At 52.8% G+C, this 20,662-nt stretch overlaps 1 protein-coding gene across 1 annotated transcript in view; it reads left to right on the forward strand.

The window, feature by feature from the left end:
* The window catches only part of Fam102a (family with sequence similarity 102 member A), a 42,104-nt gene extending 23,715 nt beyond the window's left edge, over window positions 1–18,389 (forward strand). Inside the window, exons 2-11 of the mRNA XM_004671627.2 lie at window positions 4,204–4,324; window positions 4,561–4,590; window positions 7,357–7,473; window positions 9,608–9,654; window positions 10,425–10,582; window positions 12,862–12,966; window positions 13,048–13,243; window positions 13,696–13,817; window positions 13,921–13,990; window positions 15,867–18,389. Coding sequence (XP_004671684.1) covers window positions 4,204–4,324; window positions 4,561–4,590; window positions 7,357–7,473; window positions 9,608–9,654; window positions 10,425–10,582; window positions 12,862–12,966; window positions 13,048–13,243; window positions 13,696–13,817; window positions 13,921–13,990; window positions 15,867–15,912 — 1,012 coding nt within the window. The 3' untranslated portion in view covers window positions 15,913–18,389. The remainder of the gene's footprint in view (window positions 1–4,203; window positions 4,325–4,560; window positions 4,591–7,356; window positions 7,474–9,607; window positions 9,655–10,424; window positions 10,583–12,861; window positions 12,967–13,047; window positions 13,244–13,695; window positions 13,818–13,920; window positions 13,991–15,866) is intronic.
* Window positions 18,390–20,662: the final 2,273 nt, after the last annotated feature.

Consider the following 20,662-nt stretch of genomic DNA (forward strand, 5'->3'; position numbering starts at 1 on the left):
ACCCCGTGTGGGTGTGAGAGGCCAAATCTCCCTCTTCATCTCCCTTCCTGCCACTCTTTGCCCCTTCCTGGCCCCCTTGCCGCTCTGCACACACATTGTCCACATTCCAAAGGACCTTGGGGCCTTTGTCCTTGTTGTTCCTTATACATTGACTTGCATATACCTGTGTGACTCTTGCTCTCTCTCTTCCTTCAGTTCTTTGCTCTTATATCACCTCCTGTTAAGGGCTTCCCTGCCCACTTTCCCCTCATGTGTGACTTGCAGGAGGCCCCCTTCCTCCATTCCTTTTCCCCATGACACTTAATACACCTAGGACACACCTTTGCCTAGTTTTGTGAGTCTCCTACCCACTGCCACAGTTATCAGCCCCTCAAAGGCAGGGATCCTGTCTATTTGTGCACTGCTTCCGTCTCTGGGGCTTTTGGCAGTGTCCAAAGCACAGTGTGTGCTCAGTAGAAAAGTTTTTGAGGGAAACTTGTCCAAGAGTCCCTCAAACCCAGCCTAGCCACCTCCTACCCCTCTGGCTCATGGCTGTCCACTTGGCATCCTCAGTCCGCCTCTTTCCAAGCATCCCTCTGCGCCCCTTTGGCCTGAGCTTGTGTTCTTCTCCTCCCTGCCCTGTGTCTGGGACCTCATTCTATCCTCTCTAGAGGGGCCCTGGGCCTGTTAGGGTGCCTCTGCCATCCCTGCAGGTCTGTGCCCAGGCCGTAGATGCAGGCAGGCCTGGGGGCGTGGAGAGGCAAGCTAGGTTTTTTGTAGCTCTTAGACTTAGTATAAGCATTTCTGGGCCTCACTTTCTCCATGTGACAGCGAGCCACGGGAAAGGCCACCCCTCCGTGTTGAAGAGTGGCAGAGGGCACAGTAGGTCCTCAGGAAGTGACTGCCGCTGTGGTGTTTATTTCACCCTTGTTGTGACCCCCCCCCCCCCCCCCCCCGTGGGCCAGGGTGAGGCTGCGGGCTTCTTCCCCTAGGGGTGGTGACATGTAACCCTAATTGTTCAGAGTTCTGTGGAAACAGGAGGGATCCCTGAGCTCTGCCCTGCTCACCTTCCTGCAGAAGGAGGGAACACGCCTGTCACCTGAGCCTGGGAGGGCTCCACGTGGCTTTCTCTCTAGTCTGGCCTAGCAGGGCTGACAGGAACCACAAATGTGCCTCTGGGCTTCCTGGCTGGTGTTCCCATGGCAAGTCTCTTAGGCGGGAGAGGGTGGGGTAGGCAATTTGCCTTTGTTCCAGGACTCTAATCCTAATTCCTCTGGGTGTTTCTAATTCCTCTGGGTGTTTGAGCATGTCCCAACTGCCAGCTCCCTCAGGTCTCCTGCAGGTGTTCCCACTCCTAGGTAGGGTAGGGGTAGGGTCTAAGGATCCACACAGCCTGTGTGTCTGCCCTCAGAGTGAGGTCCAGAGAGCTGACCCCCAGCCTCTCACCAGTGGCATCCCCAGCCCCTCCTCTCTCCCTGTAACAGACAGCTTCAGGTTCACTGACATAAACTTCCAGACCAGGCACAGTTACGGAGGAAGGGAAATTTATTGAAGCTTACAGGTCCAGGGGAAGTTCCATAATGGCAGAAGAAATTGGCCTGCCTTCACAGGACCAAGCTACAGAGAGAAGCACAAGCCTAAAGGTCAAAAGCCACAGCACACTTCAGGAACTCCAGCTAGGCACACTTGCATATCTTTAGGTTGAAATCCGGAAACCCACCACCACACTTTAAGATCACCCAGTGACATTGCCACCAGCCAGGTAGCCAGCAGATGCAAACTACAAACAATAAAGAACTGAATATATTGGGAGCCATCTATTCTATTCAAACCACCACACTCCCCACTGGCCTTCTTGCTGTCTCTGTTTACCGAGCATGTTCTCAAGGCCTTTGCACTTGCTAATTGTTTGCTCTGTCCATCCTCACACTCATCACTGCCATCAGGGTCATCTACTTGCCTAAAGTTAGCAGCTGTACCTTCTCACCTCTGCCCAGCTTCCCCCACCCCTGCTCCGTTTTCCTTATTTCTATTTATCTAAACCTCTTAACATTGGGCTCACATACCACGTTATCCATCCACTTGAATGTGCTCTTCAGTGTTGGTTAAGTGGGTTGCTTTGTGGTACTGGGGATGGAACCTAGCGCCTTGTGAGTGCTAGGCCAGCACTCCACACTCAGTCCCGGCTCCAGCCCACAAGTCAGTGGCTCTTAACACTCACACCAGTGTCCTGTGAACATTCTCATCCCCCACACAGCACCCCCATGCCTGCTTGCTGTTACTCCTCATTTCCCCACCTCCATCCCCTGGCAAACACCGTCTACTTTCTCTCTCTGGATTTGCCTGCTCTGGGTACTTTTTAAAATTTATTTTCATTTATTGAGAGAGAATGGACACACCAGGGCCTCTAGCCACTGCAAATAAACTCCAGACACATGTACCACCTTGTGAATCTGGCTTTTGTGGGTACTGGGGAATCGAACCCAGATCCTTAGGCTCTGCAGGCAAGTGCCTTAACTACTAAGCCATCTTTCCAGCCCAGTTCTGGGCATTTTGTAAGAAATCTACATGAGGTTAGTCCCATTGTGTAAGTGCTGCTTTTCTTTGGTTACCAAGTAATCCTCTGTGCCAGGAGCAGACGTGTGTGTGTGTCCATATGTCCATTCACCAGGGATGGGCATTGAGTTGCCATCACCTTTTGGCTATTGTAGTATTCGCTGCACATTGATATGCAGGTTTTGGTGTGGGTGTCGGTTCCATTTCTGTCAGGTGAAGACCTAATTGCTAGTCCTCTGCTAGCACGGTAGATGCTGAGGAATGGCCAGTTTGCTGAAAGACATGAGCCAGTTTCTGGGGGCACATAGAGGGCCCTGCTGGCCCCAAAGCCCATGGGCTTGTGTTACCAGGGTTTCCTGGGCTCTGTGACATGAGCCAGTTTCTGGGGGCACATAGAGGGCACTGCTGGCCCCAAAGCCCATGGGCTTGTGTTACCAGGGTTTCCTGGGCTCTGTGCCCCCCGAGCCTGGGTGACAATTGAGGGCTCTGACTCGGAAGCTGGAAGCCTGGGTTTCACCTTGCTTGGTCAGTTACTGGGTGGTGTGATCTTGTGGAGCCTCAACCCCCCCCCCCCCCCCGTCCCCGCCCCCCCCCCCCAAGCTGCTGTGAGAAGCCAGGAGGAGATGCCTCTCTGACCCTCACCTGCAGCCTTGATCTGGCGGGTGACCTGTGCTTCTCAGGGACATCCAGAGTGTAGAGAGGTCACTTCTCAGCTGTCCGCGTGGCAGTCCATCCGGTTAAGTGGGATGCGCTGAGCAGAGATACTGTCTCAGCACCCCACCCTTCCGTGGCCACCCCTTCCTGAGGACTGATTCTGCCAGGAGTGGGGGTGGGGGCTGCAGCATTTTCTCCACACTCCTGCAGCAACGAGGCCAAGCTCAGATGGACCGCTTGCACCGTGCCCAGGGCACGATGACCTCCCCATTTAGGGGTGCTAGATTGTCACTGTGGACTTGTCCCAGGGCTAGAAGGCCAACCCCTCACTCAGTGTTCCTGTATTGGTATCTCAGAGCTTCCAGGTTCTCTGGAGACTTGGGCTGGCTATGGCACCTGCCCACACGGTGGTTGGGTAGCTAGGGTACTCGAGCAGGACTTGATTACTGGCTTCGCAGCGCTTTGAGCGGTGCCTGGCACGTGGGAGGCAGCACTGGGGTCATCAGCTATTAGGATTATTGCTGTTGTCATTATTGTTACTCGTGGTTCTGAAGTCTGGCCGGGCCCCAGTGAGGGTGGCTGACTGGAGATCCGAGGAATTGACCTAGCTGTGGCTTCTTATCAGTACAGGGGCTGCATAGTCAGGCCTGAGAAGACTAATGAGAGGTCATATGAGGTGGTCAGCAGGAGCCTGGCAGGCACAGATAATGGGCCCGCCAAGGTCAGAGAGATGGGGCCCCCCTTGCCCCCCTCCCCGTGCTGGAGCTGAGACTCAATGCGGCAGGGGCTGCCTGGGAAGAGCAGCTGCCACAGCCTGTCCTCACCTCATGGAGAGTGTCTTAGAGTTGCTTCATTTTTCATGGCATGCTTTTCTTTCTGTGCTTATGATCACACTAGCACACACTTGTGCAAACACTCCCAACAGTAAGACCCTTGCCCTATCCCTATAGGCCCTAGGTTTGGGGGGGGGCTCCACAGTCCCCCGTCCCACGCTCACCCAGCCTGTCTCCACAGGGAGGAGGTGCAGGAGAACTGCGTGCGGTGGCGGAAGAGGTTCACCTTTGCCTGTAAGATGAGCGCCAACCCAGCGACCGGCCTGCTGGACCCCTGCATCTTCCGGGTGTCTGTGCGCAAGGTGAGGCCAGCTTCTGTGGCTGGGTGGGAGGAAGGCTGTGAGCCCAGAGCTGAGGGTGGGGATGGCGTTTTAGGCCACTCTCCTGCTGTGTCCCCTTCAAGGGAAGATGTGGCTGTTGCTCAGCCCCTTTTTGTGCCCTGCTGTCCTGGCGCTCACATTCGGGGGGCCTGGGAAGACTTACTTCAGAGGGGCCCTGGTTCCCTAGTCATTGTGCTTGTGTGTCTCCCTCTCTGCAGGAGCTGAAAGGTGGGAAGGCTTATTCCAAGGTAAGAAGTACAGCCATGTGCAGGGGCACTCGGATGGGCGCAGTGGGTGGCTGGGGGCAAGCATGGGAGAAAGTTGCAGAACTTCTAACCTCCTCACTGCCCCAAACAGGAGACACCAACCCCAACATGAGGTGTATATTCTTTTTTTTTTTTTTGGTTTTTTTTTTTTGAGGTAGGGTCTCACTTATATTCTTTTTTTAAAATAAGATTTTTTAAAGGTTTTAAAAATGTATTTGTTGGGCTGGAGAGATGGCTTAGCGGTTTAAGCGCTTGCCTGTGAAGCCTAAGGACCCTGGTTCGAGGCTCGGTTCCCCAGGACCCACGTTAGCCAGATGCACAAGGGGGCGCACGCGTCTGGAGTTCGTTTGCAGAGGCTGGAAGCCCTGGCGCGCCCATTCTCTCTTTCTCCCTCTATCTGTCTTTCTCTCTGTGTCTGTCGCTCTCAAATAAATAAATAAAAATTTTAAAAAAAATGTATTTGTTTATTTGACAAAAAAAAGGGAGAGAGAGAGAGAGAGAGAGAGAGAGAGAGAGAGAGAGAGGATGGGCGTGCCAGGGGCTCAGCCACTGCAAAAGGAACTCCAGACGCCCCCTTGTGCATCTAACTAACGTGGGTCCTGGGGAATTGAACCTGGGTCCTTTGGCTTTGCAGACAAATGCCTTAACTGCTAAGCCATCGCTTCAGCCCCTGCGGTGTAGCATTTAGGGGAGTAGCTGCACTGAGAAGCTTTGCCCTTGTTAGGAAGACAGTGCTTGCTTGCGACAGTGCAAATGGGACAGAAGGCTGGGGAGTGAGAGGTCTTGTTTGGGGGACCCCTTCTCTGCCTTTTCCTAGGACCTCACCAATAGAGTTGGTTAGGCTCTTTTTACATGTGTATGTGCTGGTGTGCACGCGTGCATGTTGGCAGTCGTGGCAGGGGACTGGAGGTTGCACCTATGGCTTCGTGCATGCTGGGCAAGTGCTCTACCGCTGACATGTGTACCCTCAACCTCTGAGGAAAAAAGAAGGAAAGAAACATGCGTGTGGTGTAGAAAAATAAAGTGAGCCCCTTCCTTGCATGCTCACATGTCTGCAAACTGATTTTTTTTATTTATTTTTATTTTTTTAGAATAGGGAGGTTCTGCCACTTGAGCTTTTACTTGCTCAGCACACCATGAGCATCTCTTCAGGTACTCTCAGTTTTCTGTTTTAGTTTTTTCAAGGTAGAGTCTCACTGTAGCCCAGGCTGACCTGGAATTCACTATGTAGTCTCAGGGTGGCCTTGAACTCATAGCGATCCTCCTTCCTCTGCCTTCCGTGTGCTGGGATTAAAGGTGTGCGCCACCACGCCCTGCTCTGCATGCGTTTTCATGGCAGCTTTGTCTCATTGTGTGCCTGATGAGTGTTCACTTAGCCAGTCCCTGCTGTTGGGACAGTTGAGTTCTTCTTGAGCTTCTGTGGTCTCCTCAGACAGTGTGAGCTTTTTCTATGGGGAAAAGTGCAAGAAGAGGTCCAGGCTTTGAGTGAGCCTGTGCAGCTCTCCATCCCAGCACAGGAGAGGCAGTATGCCTTCACCTCACCTCTCATCCTGTGCAGAAGGCCTCCTGCACTGGGCATGCTCTGTCCCAACCCAGGTGCTAGCTGCCTGCCTGTTCCAGAAGCAGAGGGCAGAAGGGGCAGTTCAGCAGTGGAGGGAGCTGTCAGAGTGTGAATGTCTCCTGTTGGTTTCATGAGGGGAGGAGCGGGCTGCCAGTAGCAGCCAGAACCCTCCGGCTCATGACAGACTCTGCTGTGCCCTTACTTGCCGTTCCATTGCTGAAGCTCACCACAGGCCCTGCAAAACCCATGCTGCAGACAAGGAAACTGATGCCCTCACAAGGGTCTGACTATTCCGATTGGGCCTAATTCCGGTCCTGTCTCCTCTGGCCAAGCTGTCTGACCCTGGTTGCTGCATCTGTCCTCCCTGAATTTAGTGACCTTATCTGTAAATGAGGTCCCTCTGAGTCATTGGCAAGCTAGAGTCTTCTGATTCTGGGGCCTCTGCCCCTAAACATTGCAGTAGACACTCATATGCAGTTGGTGGTGGACAAGTATACCAGACTGGTTTGCTTGTTCCTCTGATCCCTAAGCCTGGCACTCTCTTACCTCAGCCTCAGTTTCCCTTAGTTAGGCAAATTCAGATTCCATCTAGCTTGCCCCCTTCCTGGATGAAGTGCCAGAGGAGCAGGCCCCCGCTCCCCGAGGAACATGCCCAGACACTGGACTCTATAGATTTCCACAAAGATCCTGCCCACTCTACAGAATTTCTTCCTAGGCCCCTTATGGGGGTGTCCCCTCACCTCATCCCCATCACCAAGCTCCCAGGGGCCTTCCCTCCTCCTCCTCCTCATCCTCCTCCTACTCCTCTGCCTGCTCTCCTAGCAGCTCCCGACAGCCTGGCCTTGTTTCCCGGGGAACAATGTGTCTGTGTCACAGACAACAATGTCCTTTCATCTCTGGCACACTGGCCCCGGTGCACCCTGGGACTCGGCACAAAGGGCGCTTTGTGCCTCTCAGGGATGTGAGCTCCTTGCTTTGCCACGTTGATGCTGCTGACCCGGGGACCCTGTCCTTGGGTCCTGGTTATGCAACAGTTGGGGCTATGGGACAGGCCCAGGGACTTTGCCTGCCCTCCCCTCCCCTCCCCTCCCCTCCCCCAGTTCTTCAGTTAACCCTTTCAGTGCATTAGCTTGCCCCCTGTCCAAACTCCCTGCAGACAACCACATACGCTCTCTTTCTCCTCCCAGCTGGGCTTTGCCGACTTGAACCTGGCTGAGTTTGCAGGCTCAGGCTCCACTGTGCGCTGCTGCCTGTTGGAGGGATATGACACGAAAAACACGCGCCAGGACAACTCCATCCTCAAGGTACCAGGGCCCCTGCTGCCTCTTCTGCCTCACCAAGGCGTGGGAACAAACCTAGCTCGTATCAGAGTCTCCTACCACCACCACCAGGGCTATAAAAATACCGGTTTCCACCTAGATAGCAGCTAGAGACACTGGGAAAATGTGGACCTCCTCTCCCCTCCCCTCTACTATAAAGGTTTGGTGAGCACACCTTTGACAAGATCAGCCTTGTGCTGAGTGAGCGCCTGCTTCTCCTGTCTCGTGACCCTGACAGCAGCCCATGGGTGTGGTGGCTGTTATTAGCACCAAATTTGCATAGGAGATGGTTGAGACACTGAAGTCCATCATTGGCTCCAGTTCACAAGGAGAGCGGACACTTGACCCTACCTGTCATTTACCTCCATGGCCCAGCTCCTAATCATTGCCCTCATGATGCTCCTGGCACAGCGTGAGTGAGCAGAAGAACCAATGTCTGAGGCCCATAGGCGCTGTGCATAGCACATCTGCCCTGCTGGCCACATAGTTCCCAGGAGCCCGGACAGCTTCCTCCCCCCAGAGAGCTGCCTTCTTGTCCTCTTGGAAGCAGAGATGCCCACGTGTCTGCTGCCAGTGCACACCTTTTCCTCTCTCCACACCCTTCCATCTGGCTGAGGAAACAAGTCTGTTCTACTGCCACCTCCAAGAACTGACTCAGGAGTGGCCACTGTGCCTGGTACCAAGCTGGGCATAAGGTGGTAGACAGAGTCCTGAGATGTATCTGAATAAATCTAGGCCAATGTGTATAATGGCATGACCTGCAATTCCAGAATTCAGGAGACTGAGGCAGGAAGATCAAAGTCGGAGGCTAGTCTGGGTTATATATATATATAGAAACGCAACTTTGTCTCCAAGAAAAAAAGAGATTGAGAGAGAAACGGTCCAGGCTGACTGGTGAGAGCCAAACCCTTCAGCCTTGCCTTAGTGGGTCTGTGCACACCCTCAGTGAAGATAGTCAACGGCCTTAAGGCCAGGTGGCCTCAGGTTCAAGGCCAGTTCCCCACATGCAGTCTGGTCACCTCTATCGAGTCTTAATTCCTTTGCTTACAACCTGGGGCCATTACCTACTTTGTATGTTGTTACCATAGTTGAGTGAAATCATTATTCATAAAGCCTCAGTCCAGTGGTCGCATGACACTGATGTCAGTGGTAGCCCTAGGATCTGAGCACTCTCTCCTCTTGTCACTCCATCTCAACCCAGATTTGGTAACTTTGCCGTGTTCAGGCACTGGCCTAATCTTTGGCAAGTAAGTGCAAAATTCCATACTGGCTTCTTGTTTTTCTCTGTTCACCCTTTTTTTGGGGGGGGGGGTTATTCGAGGTAGGTTCCCACTCTGGCCCAGGATGACCTGGAATTCACTATGTAGTCTCTGAATGGCCTTGAACTAATGGTGAAACTCCTACCTCTGCCTCCCGAGTGCTGGGATTAAAAGCATGCGACACCATACCCAGCTTCCTTTTTTTTTTTTTTTTTTTTTTTTTTTGAGATAGGGTCTCACTCTAGCTCAGGCTGACCTGGAACTCACTTTGTGTAGTTCCAAGCTATCCTCAAATTCTTAGCAATCCTCCTACCTCAGCTCTAGGTCAGGCTGACCTGGAACTTACTCTGTAGTTTCAGGCTAGCCTTGAACTCATAGCAGTCCTCCTACTTCTGCCTCCCAAGTGATGGGATTAAAGGCGTACACCACCACGTCCAGTTCATTTATCAAATTTTGACCATCCTCTGCTTGCCATAGTGGTCCTTGTGGTGTCCTCCACCCCTGTGAGCCTCTGTGAACCCTTTTCCTTCCCCGAGAGCTCTGCATTTTAAGCAAACGTGCTCCCCTGGGGCTCAGTCCAATCACAGTTTGCAATCACAGGAGCTCACTTGTTGTACACCCAGGCTGCCAGGCCCCCAGCTAGTTGAACCTCTTTTCATTGTGTCTCCTCATTATCCACTTCACCCTCCACACAAGAAACAGGACTCACTGTGGGCAAGTGGCTGCACCAGCACCCTGGTGGGAAGGAGCAGAGTCAGGACTGTCCTAGACCTTCTTGAGCCTGAGCCCAGGGGCTGCTGGGGTGGCTGGCCTGGTCTGGGTGTGAGAAGCCAGGGCTGATCTTTCCCCTCTACCTATAGGTCACCATTGGCATGTTCCTGCTCTCTGGAGACCCCTGCTTCAAGACGTGAGTGCTGAACAGGTGCTGGGAGTGGATGGGAGCTCTGTCCTGGGTACTAGGATGCAGGGTGTTCAAGACAGGGGTTCTTGGGGCTGGAGATGGCTAGATGGCTTAGTAGTTAAGGTGCTTACCTGTGAAGCCTAAGGATCCAGGTCTGCCTCCCAGAACTCACATAGGCCAGACACACGAAGTGATGCCTGTGCACAAGGTGGCACATGCACCTGGAGTTCAACTTCAGTGGCCAGAGGCCCTGGTGTGCCAATTCTCTCTCACACACACTCTCTCTGTCCCTCACTTAAAAAAAAAAAAATTGTGGAGGCAGGAGAGATGGCTTAGCAGTTAAAGTGCTTGCCTGCAAATCCATAGGACCCAGGTTTGATTCCCCAGGACCCATGTAAGCCAGATGTACAAGGTGGCACATGCCCTGGCACATATGTTCTGTCTCTCTGCCCCTCTCTCTCCCAAATAAATTAAATTTTTAAAAAGTGGGGCTGGAGATAATGGCTTAGCAGCTAAGGCGCTTGCCTGCAAAGCCAAAGGACCCAGGTTTGATTTCCCCAAGACCCATGTAAGCTAAATAAACAAGGTGGTGTGTATACCTGGAGTTCATATGCAGTGGTTGGAGGCCCTGGCGTGCCCATTCTCATTCTCTCTTTCATAAGTAAATATTTTTTTTAAAAGACAGGGATTCTTAACTTCCTTCAGGCTCTGAGGTGCTCCATCTCCATCTGAGCCTGAGATGGGGCACGTCAGTCACCCATTTGTCCTTTCCCAAGGCCACCGTCCACTGCCAAGTCCATCTCCATCCCGGGCCAGGACTCCTCCCTACAACTGACATGTAAAGGTGGTGGCACCAGCAGTGGTGGCGGCGGCAGCACCAACTCTCTGACTGGGTCCCGGCCCCCCAAGGCCCGGCCCACCGTCCTGGCCTCAGGTACTGTCCCATCTGCCTGTCACTCCCCTGCCAGTGTTCCCAGCTGCTTTCCGGGACCATTCTGTGCTGGGGACACGCTTATCGAGGGGTTGGAGGATGGCGTGTGAACCTGCTCATGCGCTGTCTGCCCATGTGCCTGCTGCCATGCTGCACTTGGGATCTGGGTAGCACCTGGTGCTGAGACGGGGGGGGGGGGGCAGTCCTCACGCCCTTGTGGCTCTCCAGCCCAAGAAAACAGCATGTCTCCCTACTGATACAATGAGAGCTGAGGAGACAGGGACGGGCTTGGAGGGGAGGATCCTGCTGATGCTGGGTGTGATGGCTGGGAGAGCTCTGGGGAGGTGGTGTCTGAGGTTGGGTGTACCTAGCAGAGGGACATCCTGAGGACTCTTGGACTCTTGGACTTCCACTTGTGGGGTAACCTTGACTGGCCGTCGCACCTCTCCTTTCTCAAGTTACTTACTCTGGAAAATAAGATTGGTGAGACTAACTACATCAGTGTTTGCTTGAAAGTTAACTAAGCCTGTAAGTACGTCAGTATAAGCCTGACACCCCATGAGCCCGCAGCACAGTGCTGTGTCGCTTTACTGCATCGTCATGACTACGGATGCTGTTACGGAAAAGGGGAAGGAGCCTAAATCCCTTGAGGGGACATCATGGCCATTGGAAGAGAGGTGCTGCCTTGAGAGGAGGCCCTGTCCTGCCCTCTGGTGTTTGCTGAACCCCAACTTGGGTCTGTCACTGCAGGGTGGAATGGGAGTCCCAGAGTCACGAGCTTCAGCCCTCACCCCCTCTTGGGATGGGGCTCAGCTGAGAGGTAGACAGTCCCCAAGGCTGATCAGTCAGCAGGCAGCTCATGTGGCCCTAATGTGGGCCACCGGCAGAATTAGAAGGTCACAGGTCTTCTAGGAGGGTTCGTCCCTGGGGCTTGGGAGCTGAGGGACCCTCCAGCCTCTAGGGCTTAGCTGTTACCCAACCCAGAGAAGCCCAGAGCAGAAGGCTTTGGCTCCTGTCTGCCTTGGCCTCTTAGGTGTGTGTAGGAGGAGGGCCATTGCTTTCTGTACCTGTGGGTCTACAAGGCCACCTCAGCACAGATGGTGCCCTTGTATAGAGTGAATGAGGTATCTCTCCCCGGCTGGGTGGGACTTGAGGGTCCATTTGTCTCTGCAGGTGGTTCCCCTATCATAGTCAGAGAGAGAACACATGGATGTGAAAAACCATGTGGGCCTGCATGGTAGCCCATGCCTGGAATCCTAGAACCTGGGAGGTGGAGGCAGGAGGATCAGGAGTTCGTGATCGTCTTCAGCTACGTAGTGTTTGAGACCTGTCTGCAATGCAGGAGGCCCTACCTCAGTATAATAAAATAAAAGGCTGGAGAGATGGCTTAGCAGTTAAGGCCTGCAAAGCCAAAGGACCCAGGTTCGATTCCCTATAACTACGGAAGCCAAATACACAAGGTAGTGCATGTGTCTGGAGTTTGCTTGCAGCAGCTAAAAGCCCTGGCGCACCCATTCTCTTGCGCTCTCTCTCACACACATACACCCCTAACCCCTTCTCTCTGTCTCAAATAAATAAATAAAACATTTTAATGAATAAAAATAAACAAAAAGCCACCTGGTTTGGGGTGAGCATATGAGCAGACCTGAGTGTACCCATGGCCTCAGTGGGTGTGCTCATCTCTGAAGAGGAATAAGTGAGTCCTTTCCTGTATTGATGGGGAGGGCTGGGAGGTAGGTTTTTCCTTTTCCCATTTCTCCTGTGCACAGCTGTGGATGCCAGGAAAGTTTGTTTTGAGGTAACTTGGGGGGTAGAACTGTTGGCCTCCCTTGCTCTGCCTTCTTCCTGCTCAGTCAATAGATCCAACTTCATTCCAACCTTACTTAGGCCTTGGGGTATGCTGTTTGGAAAGGCCCATCCCTGCCCCCTCCTCTGGCTTCCCTTCCCCGATGCCATGTTTATGGTTCACAGACAGGATTAGGTCCCAAGCATACTGCCTCTTCTCCACACCACTCCCGTAGTTGTGGTAACTGACCCAGAATTTGTTCAGCATCCTTCCTCCTCATTGGCTGGCACAGGGGCCCTGTACAAAGAGGTCCTCACAGCTGTGTGTGGGTTTAGCAACCTGAGTTCAGAGGGTGATCTGTGGCTCAGGGCAGGTTGCTGTTCCTTCAGCCCTCAGTCTTCAGGCTAAGTGAAGAAACTGCTCCTGAAGGCTCTGGGAGAGGAGGTTGAGGATGAGGTAGGAACCCTGTGTAAGCCTGTCCTCTTCCCTTCCCCAGGGCTGCCGGAGGAGCCAGACCAGAGCCTGTCCAGCCCTGAGGAGGTATTCCACTCAGGCCATTCCCGCAACTCCAGCTATGCCAGCCAGCAGTCCAAGCTCTCCAGTGAGTGACCTGACCCTGTATCCGGGACCTCCTGCAGCCCCAGGACCCCTGTAATAACTTTCCTGTGTCACGTGCCCACAGGCCATAGCACGGAGCACTCGCGCTCCTCCAGCCTGTCCGACTTGACACACCGCCGCAACACATCCACTAGCAGCAGTGCCTCTGGTGGCCTCAGCATGGCTGTGGAGGGCCCTGAGGGCACTGAGCGGGAGCACCGGCCCCCCGAGAAGCCACCTCGGCCACCGCGTCCCCTGCATCTGTCAGACCGCTCATTTCGGTGAGTCCCATTGCGGATCCCTACAAGTGGCCTCCTAAACTTCTCTCTTTGTCCATGACACGGGGTCAGTAGAGTCCCCACTTCTGAGCACTGGATGGTGAGGATTTAGCCTCCGTTGGTCATAAAAGGTGCAGCCCCAGACCTGGCGTACCACCTGCGCTTCGTTGATGCTGCCATTTGTAGTTTTGCCCATCTGTAAACCCAGTACCCCTGGGGTTGAGCTTTATCTCCACCATACACAAACATGCTGTGTGGCTTCAGGCAGTTTGCTTAACCTTTCAGTGCCCAGCATCCTTGTCCATCAACCCAGACAGCAGCAGCACCTGCTAGATGAAACGTAGCGTGGGGTGTGCAGAGGACAGGGAAGTGCTGTAGGTGCCGGGGTACCAACCTTGTCTTGTTGCTGTGCCTGTTGCTGCCCTGACTGTCATGACGTCCCCGCTTCCCCCAAGGCGAAAGAAGGACTCAGTGGAGAGCCACCCGACCTGGGTGGATGACACACGAATCGATGCCGATGACATCGTGGAGAAGATCATGCAGAGCCAGGACTTCACCGACGGCAGCAACACCGAGGGTGAGCTGCCGGCCCCCAACCAGCTGGGGGACAGACAACACCGTGTGCGCCAAGGGTGTCCTCTTCCCCCACTCATCCTCTGTCCTTCCTTGCGTCCCCACAGACAGCAACCTCCGGCTCTTCGTGAGCCGTGACGGCTCCACCACACTGAGCGGCATTCAGCTGGCCAACAGGTAGGGGGCAAGCACCAGGAAGGGGTGGCCAGGTGGCCACGGAGCTGCCTGACCTGGCTTTGAATGTCATCACTGACTGGGCCTGTTCCATCTCCCTCAGCCTGTTTTCCAACCCTGTGGTTGGCAGAGCACCTTCTCACTCCTTTAGAGTGAGCACCTGTGTTTCTGGCTTCTTACACTGTGGGCTGTGCCAAAGGCTTTGTTTGCTTCCTGCCGGCCAGGTGCCTGTTGAACTTCTGGGTCCAGAGCCCAAGAAATGGCCTTAGCAGCTCTGTCCCAGGATTTGTACCCTCATGCCACTTTGCTGACCCCAGCTGGATAAGGCTAGAAATTACAGCCACTCTGGAGAATGGAACTTCAAAGGGGCAAGTGTGGTGGTGGTGGGGGATTACCATGGGATTTTTTTTTTATAATCATGGAAATTAATGAAAATTAAAAATAAATAAATAAATAAGAAAAAAAATTACAACCACTCTCCCAGTCAGCATTCTGGGCTGCCCTGAAAGAGAAAGCCAGAAGATACCACAAAGGCCTCCTCGCAAGGTTGAGAAGACTTGTCCCTTGTTCCCTGGAACAATAAGGAAGCTGGTGCTTTGGAGATAGTGGGGAAGAAATCAGTCTGTTGAGCAGCAAGACTGCAGCAGGGTAGCATGCAGACTCCAAATACCTCAACAGGGGCTGGGGAAATGGCTCAGCGGTCAAAGGCACTTACTTTCAAATACCTCAGCAGGAAAGAGCAGGTCAGGCCCCCGAACTTTCTTCTCCTATCTAGCAAACCTCAGAGTCCTTCTAAGCCTCAGGGTTTTGTTGTTGTTGTTTCTGTTTGTTTGTTTTGTTTTTGTTTTCCAGATAGGGTCTTGCTCTAGATCAGACTGACCTGGAATTCACTGTGTAGACTCAAGTGGCCTCGAATTCATGATGATCCTCCTACCTCTGTCCCCCCAAGTGCTGGGATTACAGGTGTGTGCCGCCACACCCAGCTTTCTTTTATTTTTATTTTTTCATTTATTTTATGAGAGAAAGAAAGATGCAGACAGAGTGACAGCTGGGTGTGGCGGCACACACCTGTAATCCCAGCATTCAGGAGGCAGAGGTAAGAGGATCACTATGAGTTCAAGGCTAGCCTGAGACTACATATAGTGAATTCCAGGTCAGCCTGGGCTAGAGTGAGGCCCTACCTTGAGAAACCAAAATAGAGAGTATAGGGGATGCCAGGGCCCTCTACCACTGCAGACAAACTCCAGGCACATGTGCCACTTTGGGCATCTGGCTTTACGTGGGTACTGGGGAATTGAACCTGGGTTGTCAGACTTTCAAGCTTTATAAGCAAATGCTTTCAACCACAGAACTCTCTCTCCAGTGCTGAATCTGTCTCTTTCTTCATCTTTCATCAAATGGAACAGGGCCCAATCCTTCCTTGCCAGGGCTATTCTGAGGATAGGGGCAGCACACCCGGAGGATGTGAGCTGCCAATATCAGGAGGGGCTCAGGTACAACTTTGCCAGTTCAGTGGACCCCATAAACTATATCTTACTGTCTCTCTCACGCTGGGCAAGTAACTTAACATCTATATGTCTCAGTTTTAGCTGCTCTGTAAAACACAGCTGGGGCCGTGCATGGTGGCGCACGCCTTTAATCCCAGCACTCGGGAGGTAGCAGAGGTAGGAGAGCCTCTGTGAGTTCAAGGCCACCCTGAGACTACGTAGTGAATTCCAGGTCAGCCTGGACCAGAGTGAAACTCTACCTCAAAAAATAAAATAAAATAAAAAATAGGAACCGTAATTGTTTATGAAGTACCCTCAAGGGCCTGGCCTGGCCCAGGGGAATGCTGTAACTGGAGCATTGAGGTGATAAGCTTGTCTATCTGTCCCTGCAGGGTCTCCTCTGGGGTCTACGAGCCAGTGGTGATTGAAAGCCATTGAGAGCGCAGAGTGCAGCTGGAGAAGGCCCTGCTGTCTCGGCTGCCCCGGCCTGCATCATTCCAGGACGAACAGGAGCCTGCCTTTCGGATCCATGCCGCCTCGCATCTGTGCCTCCTCTACGTACTCCAGCCTACCCCTGTCCCGAAAGTGTCATTCCATTGTCCTATCCACCCCAGGACCACAGGGCCTGGGTGCCACTGTGAATATCCTCTGAACCACTAGAAGGCAGGGGGCAAGACAGAGCTGGCCAGGAGATGGATCTGGCCTTGGACGAGGACGCGTGGGAGCTCCTCCACTTTGGGGTGCTCATGCCTGAGGGCGCCTCTTGCCCCTGCCACCTGCCTACTCCAGGAGCACCCGCTTCCACCAGGTTGTCACGGCCTTGCTCCGTTGCCCCTTGCCCTTGAGGGGCTGGATCACTCCTAGAATCCTGCCACCTGTGACCCTCTGCTTAGTGCTTCAGCTGTCCCTTCCCTATGTCCTGGGGGGACCCGCTGGCGGCCTCCTCCTAGGAACCAAGACCTCAGACCCCACCCTACTCCAGACTGAGACGCCACCTCCCTTATCGAATGTTGTCCTGCTGCCCAGGCAGCCTGCACTTTGCACATGCTTGTCCTTAGCACACAGTCCCACTGGCCCCTGCCCTGTCCCCTCTCCCCATTCCCTGGGACTCCCGAGTGCCGCCTGCTGTGCAGCCAGGCCTAGGGTCCACAGCCCCGGCTGGTACGCGGTGCTGCCCAGCTCTGCAGTTAACCCCAGCTCAGGACCAAGAGCAGAACCTAGCAAGGCCTGAGTGTCATAGTGCCATCTGCCCAGGGCTGGGACCTGAGCAGCTGGTCTTCCTGCAGGAAGGAAGAAGCCTAGCTGGGCTGGGCAAGCAAAGCCCCCTTCCTCTGCCCTCGGGTCAGCAAGCACGGGCTGGGGCCCAGACTAGAGAGGCGGCGGTGGGCTGTGACTGGAAAGGCCGGAGCTGGCTTCCTGCTACTGGACAGGCCTCAGCCCTCTACTGGATGCACCTCCCACTTCTGGGCAAGGAAAGGGGTCCCCAAAGGGGCATGTGTGCCCTGGGGAGCAGTCTGACCCTTCCCCCCCTCCCAGCCTTTCCCTTTGCTAAAGCCCTCACCCCCAGCACTTTCTCCATCCTGTAACTTGCTTGAAGGAGGGTTCTGGCCGCTAGCCAAGCCCTGGACAGACTCCCTCCCTTTAAGTTTCATTTGTCTCAACCAGCAGGCTGGTGTTCCTTTGCCCCACAGGCTTGCTTTATTATTTTTTTCTCTTTTTTTTTTTTAAGTTCACAGCTCTGTATCTCCTCCTCTCCCAGTGAGAGAAGGGGCATCTTGTTCTCCACCCTACCTGCTGGCTGGGTCCCAGCGGGGCTGGGGATTGACGACTTCACGAGTTTGTTCTCTGGGTAAGGGGTGACTGGCCTCCCCAGGATGGGAGGTTCTTTGCCCTGTCCCTGTCTGTCTGCCCCAGCCAGCAAGAGTTGGGGTTTGTGGTCTTGGAACTCCCTGGTGTTGGGACCAGAACATTTCTAGATTCTGTTGTTGCCACGGTTTTGATCACTCATTAACTCTTAGAAAATGAATGTTAGAAGGTGCTACTGAGGCAGAGCAGAACATGGGCTCTGGCTGGGGAAGATGATGGTCAGCTCAGAGTCCCTTCCTGCCCAGCAGGTACTGGCACTTTAAAGGAAGCTGGTCTCAATGTCTCCAGATGAGGTGACCGCTAAAGTTGGGGGAACATGGCCATTCCCTTTGGTATCCATGACCTCACCCAGCTCAGGGGGGCGGTGGCAGCCAGGATATTGATTCAATGCTCTGAGCACAATGAAGCTCACTTTGGCATTATCAGGAAGACTCCCCCAAACCAGTAGCCCCACCCCCCACCCAAGTCAAGGTCTGAGCTCAACAGTCACCCCAGAAGGAGACGGAGCCTACCCCATTCTCTCACACTGGGCCCTGAGCCAAAATAACTGGGCTAAGACTTTGGTCCTAACCAAATGAACGCTGGTGGGAGCCAGAGGCCAGGGGCTTTCCCAATGATTCCCGGTGCCCACGCTTCAAACTCCATACAGAGATAGGATATATTAGAGATATTTTTGGAAAGGAATTAATTGGTCTATGCAATGCCAGTTTGGAATCTTCTTGAAAGACAGTTTAATGTTTCTATTAGGAGTTGTAAAGAAAATAAAGGTGTACAATGTTTTTGAGTTCTTTCTGGTTACCACACACTGTGTTGCATGGTCTGCCAGGATGGAGGGTTCCCTTATTTTCCTCCCTACAGGGAGGTGATGGGGAAGGGGTGGTGTGCTGATTTTTAGCCTCCCTCCTTTCTAACAGAATGTTGTCACTGCTGCTCTCAGTCCATGGGCTATGTGTATCTCTGTCCCAGCTTGTAGAAAATAATGTAACGGGAAATCGGCCTAGTATCAGTCTTTGGTTTGGGGGAAAATTAAATGTTGCAGTTTTTGTTTACTCTCTTGTATTTTTTTTTTAATCACCTCAAGTTAACCAAGTTGTGGGCTAGAAAGGTGGCTTAGTGGTTAAGGTGTTTGTCTTAGAAAAACCAAAGGACCTAGGTTCAATTCTCCAGGACCCATATAAGCTAGATGCACAAGGTGATTGGTACATGTGTCTGGGGTTTGTTTACAGTGGCTAAAAGCCCCAGTGCACCCCCCAAAATAAAAATTTAAAAACAATTACCCAGTTGACTTTGAGGTCAAAAACAAGCATCAAGCGGGGTGTGGTGGTACACGCCTTTAATTTCAGCACTTGGGAGGTAGAGGTTAGGAGGATTGCCATGAGTTCAAGGCCACCCTGAGGAGACAGTGAATTCCAGGTCAGCCTGAGCTAGAGTGAGACCCTACCTTGAAAAACAAACAAAACCACCAAATGGAAGGGAGCCATGTGTGTAAGATGACATGCCACGAGTGGGGAAGGGATAGGACATCTCTCTAAACTGCTGACCCCAGTCGCAGTCCTCACCACCACTTATTGTTTTTTAACAATATTTTTTTATTTTGAGAGAGAGAGAGACAAGAGAAGCAAAAAGAGAATGGGTGCGCCAGGACCTTCAGCCATTGCAAAAAACCCCAGACATGTACACTACCTTATGCATATGGCTTATATGGGTCCTGGGGAATTGAACCTGGGTCCTTTGGCTTTACAAGCAAGCAAGCACCTTAACCACTATGCCATTTCTACAGCCCCTACTTTTTTGTTTTTCCCAGGTAGGGTGTCACTCTAGCCCAGGCTGACCTGGAATTTCTATGGAGTCTCAGGGTGGCCTCGAACTCTCAGCTATGCTCCTACCTCTGCCTCCCGAGTGCTGGGATTAAAGGCGTGCGCCACCACGCCCGGCAAGTTGTTTTGTTTTTTGAGGTAAGGTCTCACTCTAGCTCAGACTGATCTGTATTTCACTAAGTATTTTCAGGGTAGCCTGGAACTCATGGTGATCCTCCTAACCTCTACCTCCTGAGTGCTGGGATTAAGACATACGCCACCGTGCCTGGCTCGTTCTTTTGCTTTTCTGAGGTAGGGTCTCACTGTAGCCCAGGCTGACCTAGAACTCACTCTGCAGTCCCATTCTGGCCTTGAACTCACAGTGATCCTATTATCTCTGCCTCCTGAGTGCTGGGATTAAAGACATGTGCCCCCACAATCACCCTGTTGTAGTCAGGTTTGCATTGCTGGCAGAAAATATCCGACCAAGAGCAGCATGTGGGAAAAAGTGTTTATTTGGGCTTAGAGTCACGGGGAGGCTCTATGATGGCAGAGGGAAATGATGACATGAACAGAGGTTGGAGATCACTTCCTAGCCAACATCAGATGGACAACAGCAACAGGAGAGTGCCAAACACTGGCAAGAGGAAGTTGGCTATAAGACCCATAAGCCCGCCCCCAACAATATATGCACTGCTTCCAAGAGGCGTTAATTCTCAAATTGCTATCAGCTGGGGACCTAGCATTCAGAATACCCAAGTTTATGGGTGCACCTGAATCAAACCACCACACACCCCAAGTTTTTTTTGGGGGGGCGGGTGTTGATAGCTCTGTTCTGAGTCTAAGTTCCAACTGACTCAGATGCCTGCCTACCCAAGGGCAAGTAACTGCCAGCTTCCTCTGCAGCAGACGGGCTTGAAGAAACAACCCAGCAGTCTGGAGTCCGGAGTTGCCCTTTCTCTTGGAAGGGTCAACTTTTCCTGAAGAATCACAGACATCCACTCACCCTAAATAGGGTACCAACAACAGAGGAAAGTAGTGATTCCACCCAAGTCTAGTGAGCATTAGCTTTACAGGAGCATGGTTGACAGCTCCATCCCTGAGAAATCTCATCCCAGCATGGGTGATGACTTGCACAGCTGCCGAGTTCCCCTCTTCCCTGTTAGCTCCCCGCCCCCATATGCTAGCACTTCCAGAGACCACAGAATGACAGCTGGAAGGGAGGCCCCGGATGGAGTATGTGGCTGGAATCTGGTGCGATCAAGTAATCAGCTGCCTTGATTAAGAGAAATGGCTATTATGCTCAGAGCCCACCTTTCCACAGCACCCTTTACTGAGGCTGCTGATCAGTCCCTTTATGGGGAGATCAACAACAACAAGGAATACTGATTTATTGGGGGGGGGGGTATTTTTTGGTGGTTTTTGTTTAGGCCTTGTTCCAGCACAGACTGACCTAGAAGTCACTATGTAGTCTCAGGGCGATCCTCCTACCTCTGCCTTCTGAGTGCTGGGATTAAAGGTGCGTG

The sequence above is a fragment of the Jaculus jaculus genome, chromosome 1, assembly GCF_020740685.1.
Source record: "Jaculus jaculus isolate mJacJac1 chromosome 1, mJacJac1.mat.Y.cur, whole genome shotgun sequence".
In the NCBI taxonomy this organism is placed as follows: Eukaryota; Metazoa; Chordata; class Mammalia; order Rodentia; family Dipodidae; genus Jaculus; species Jaculus jaculus.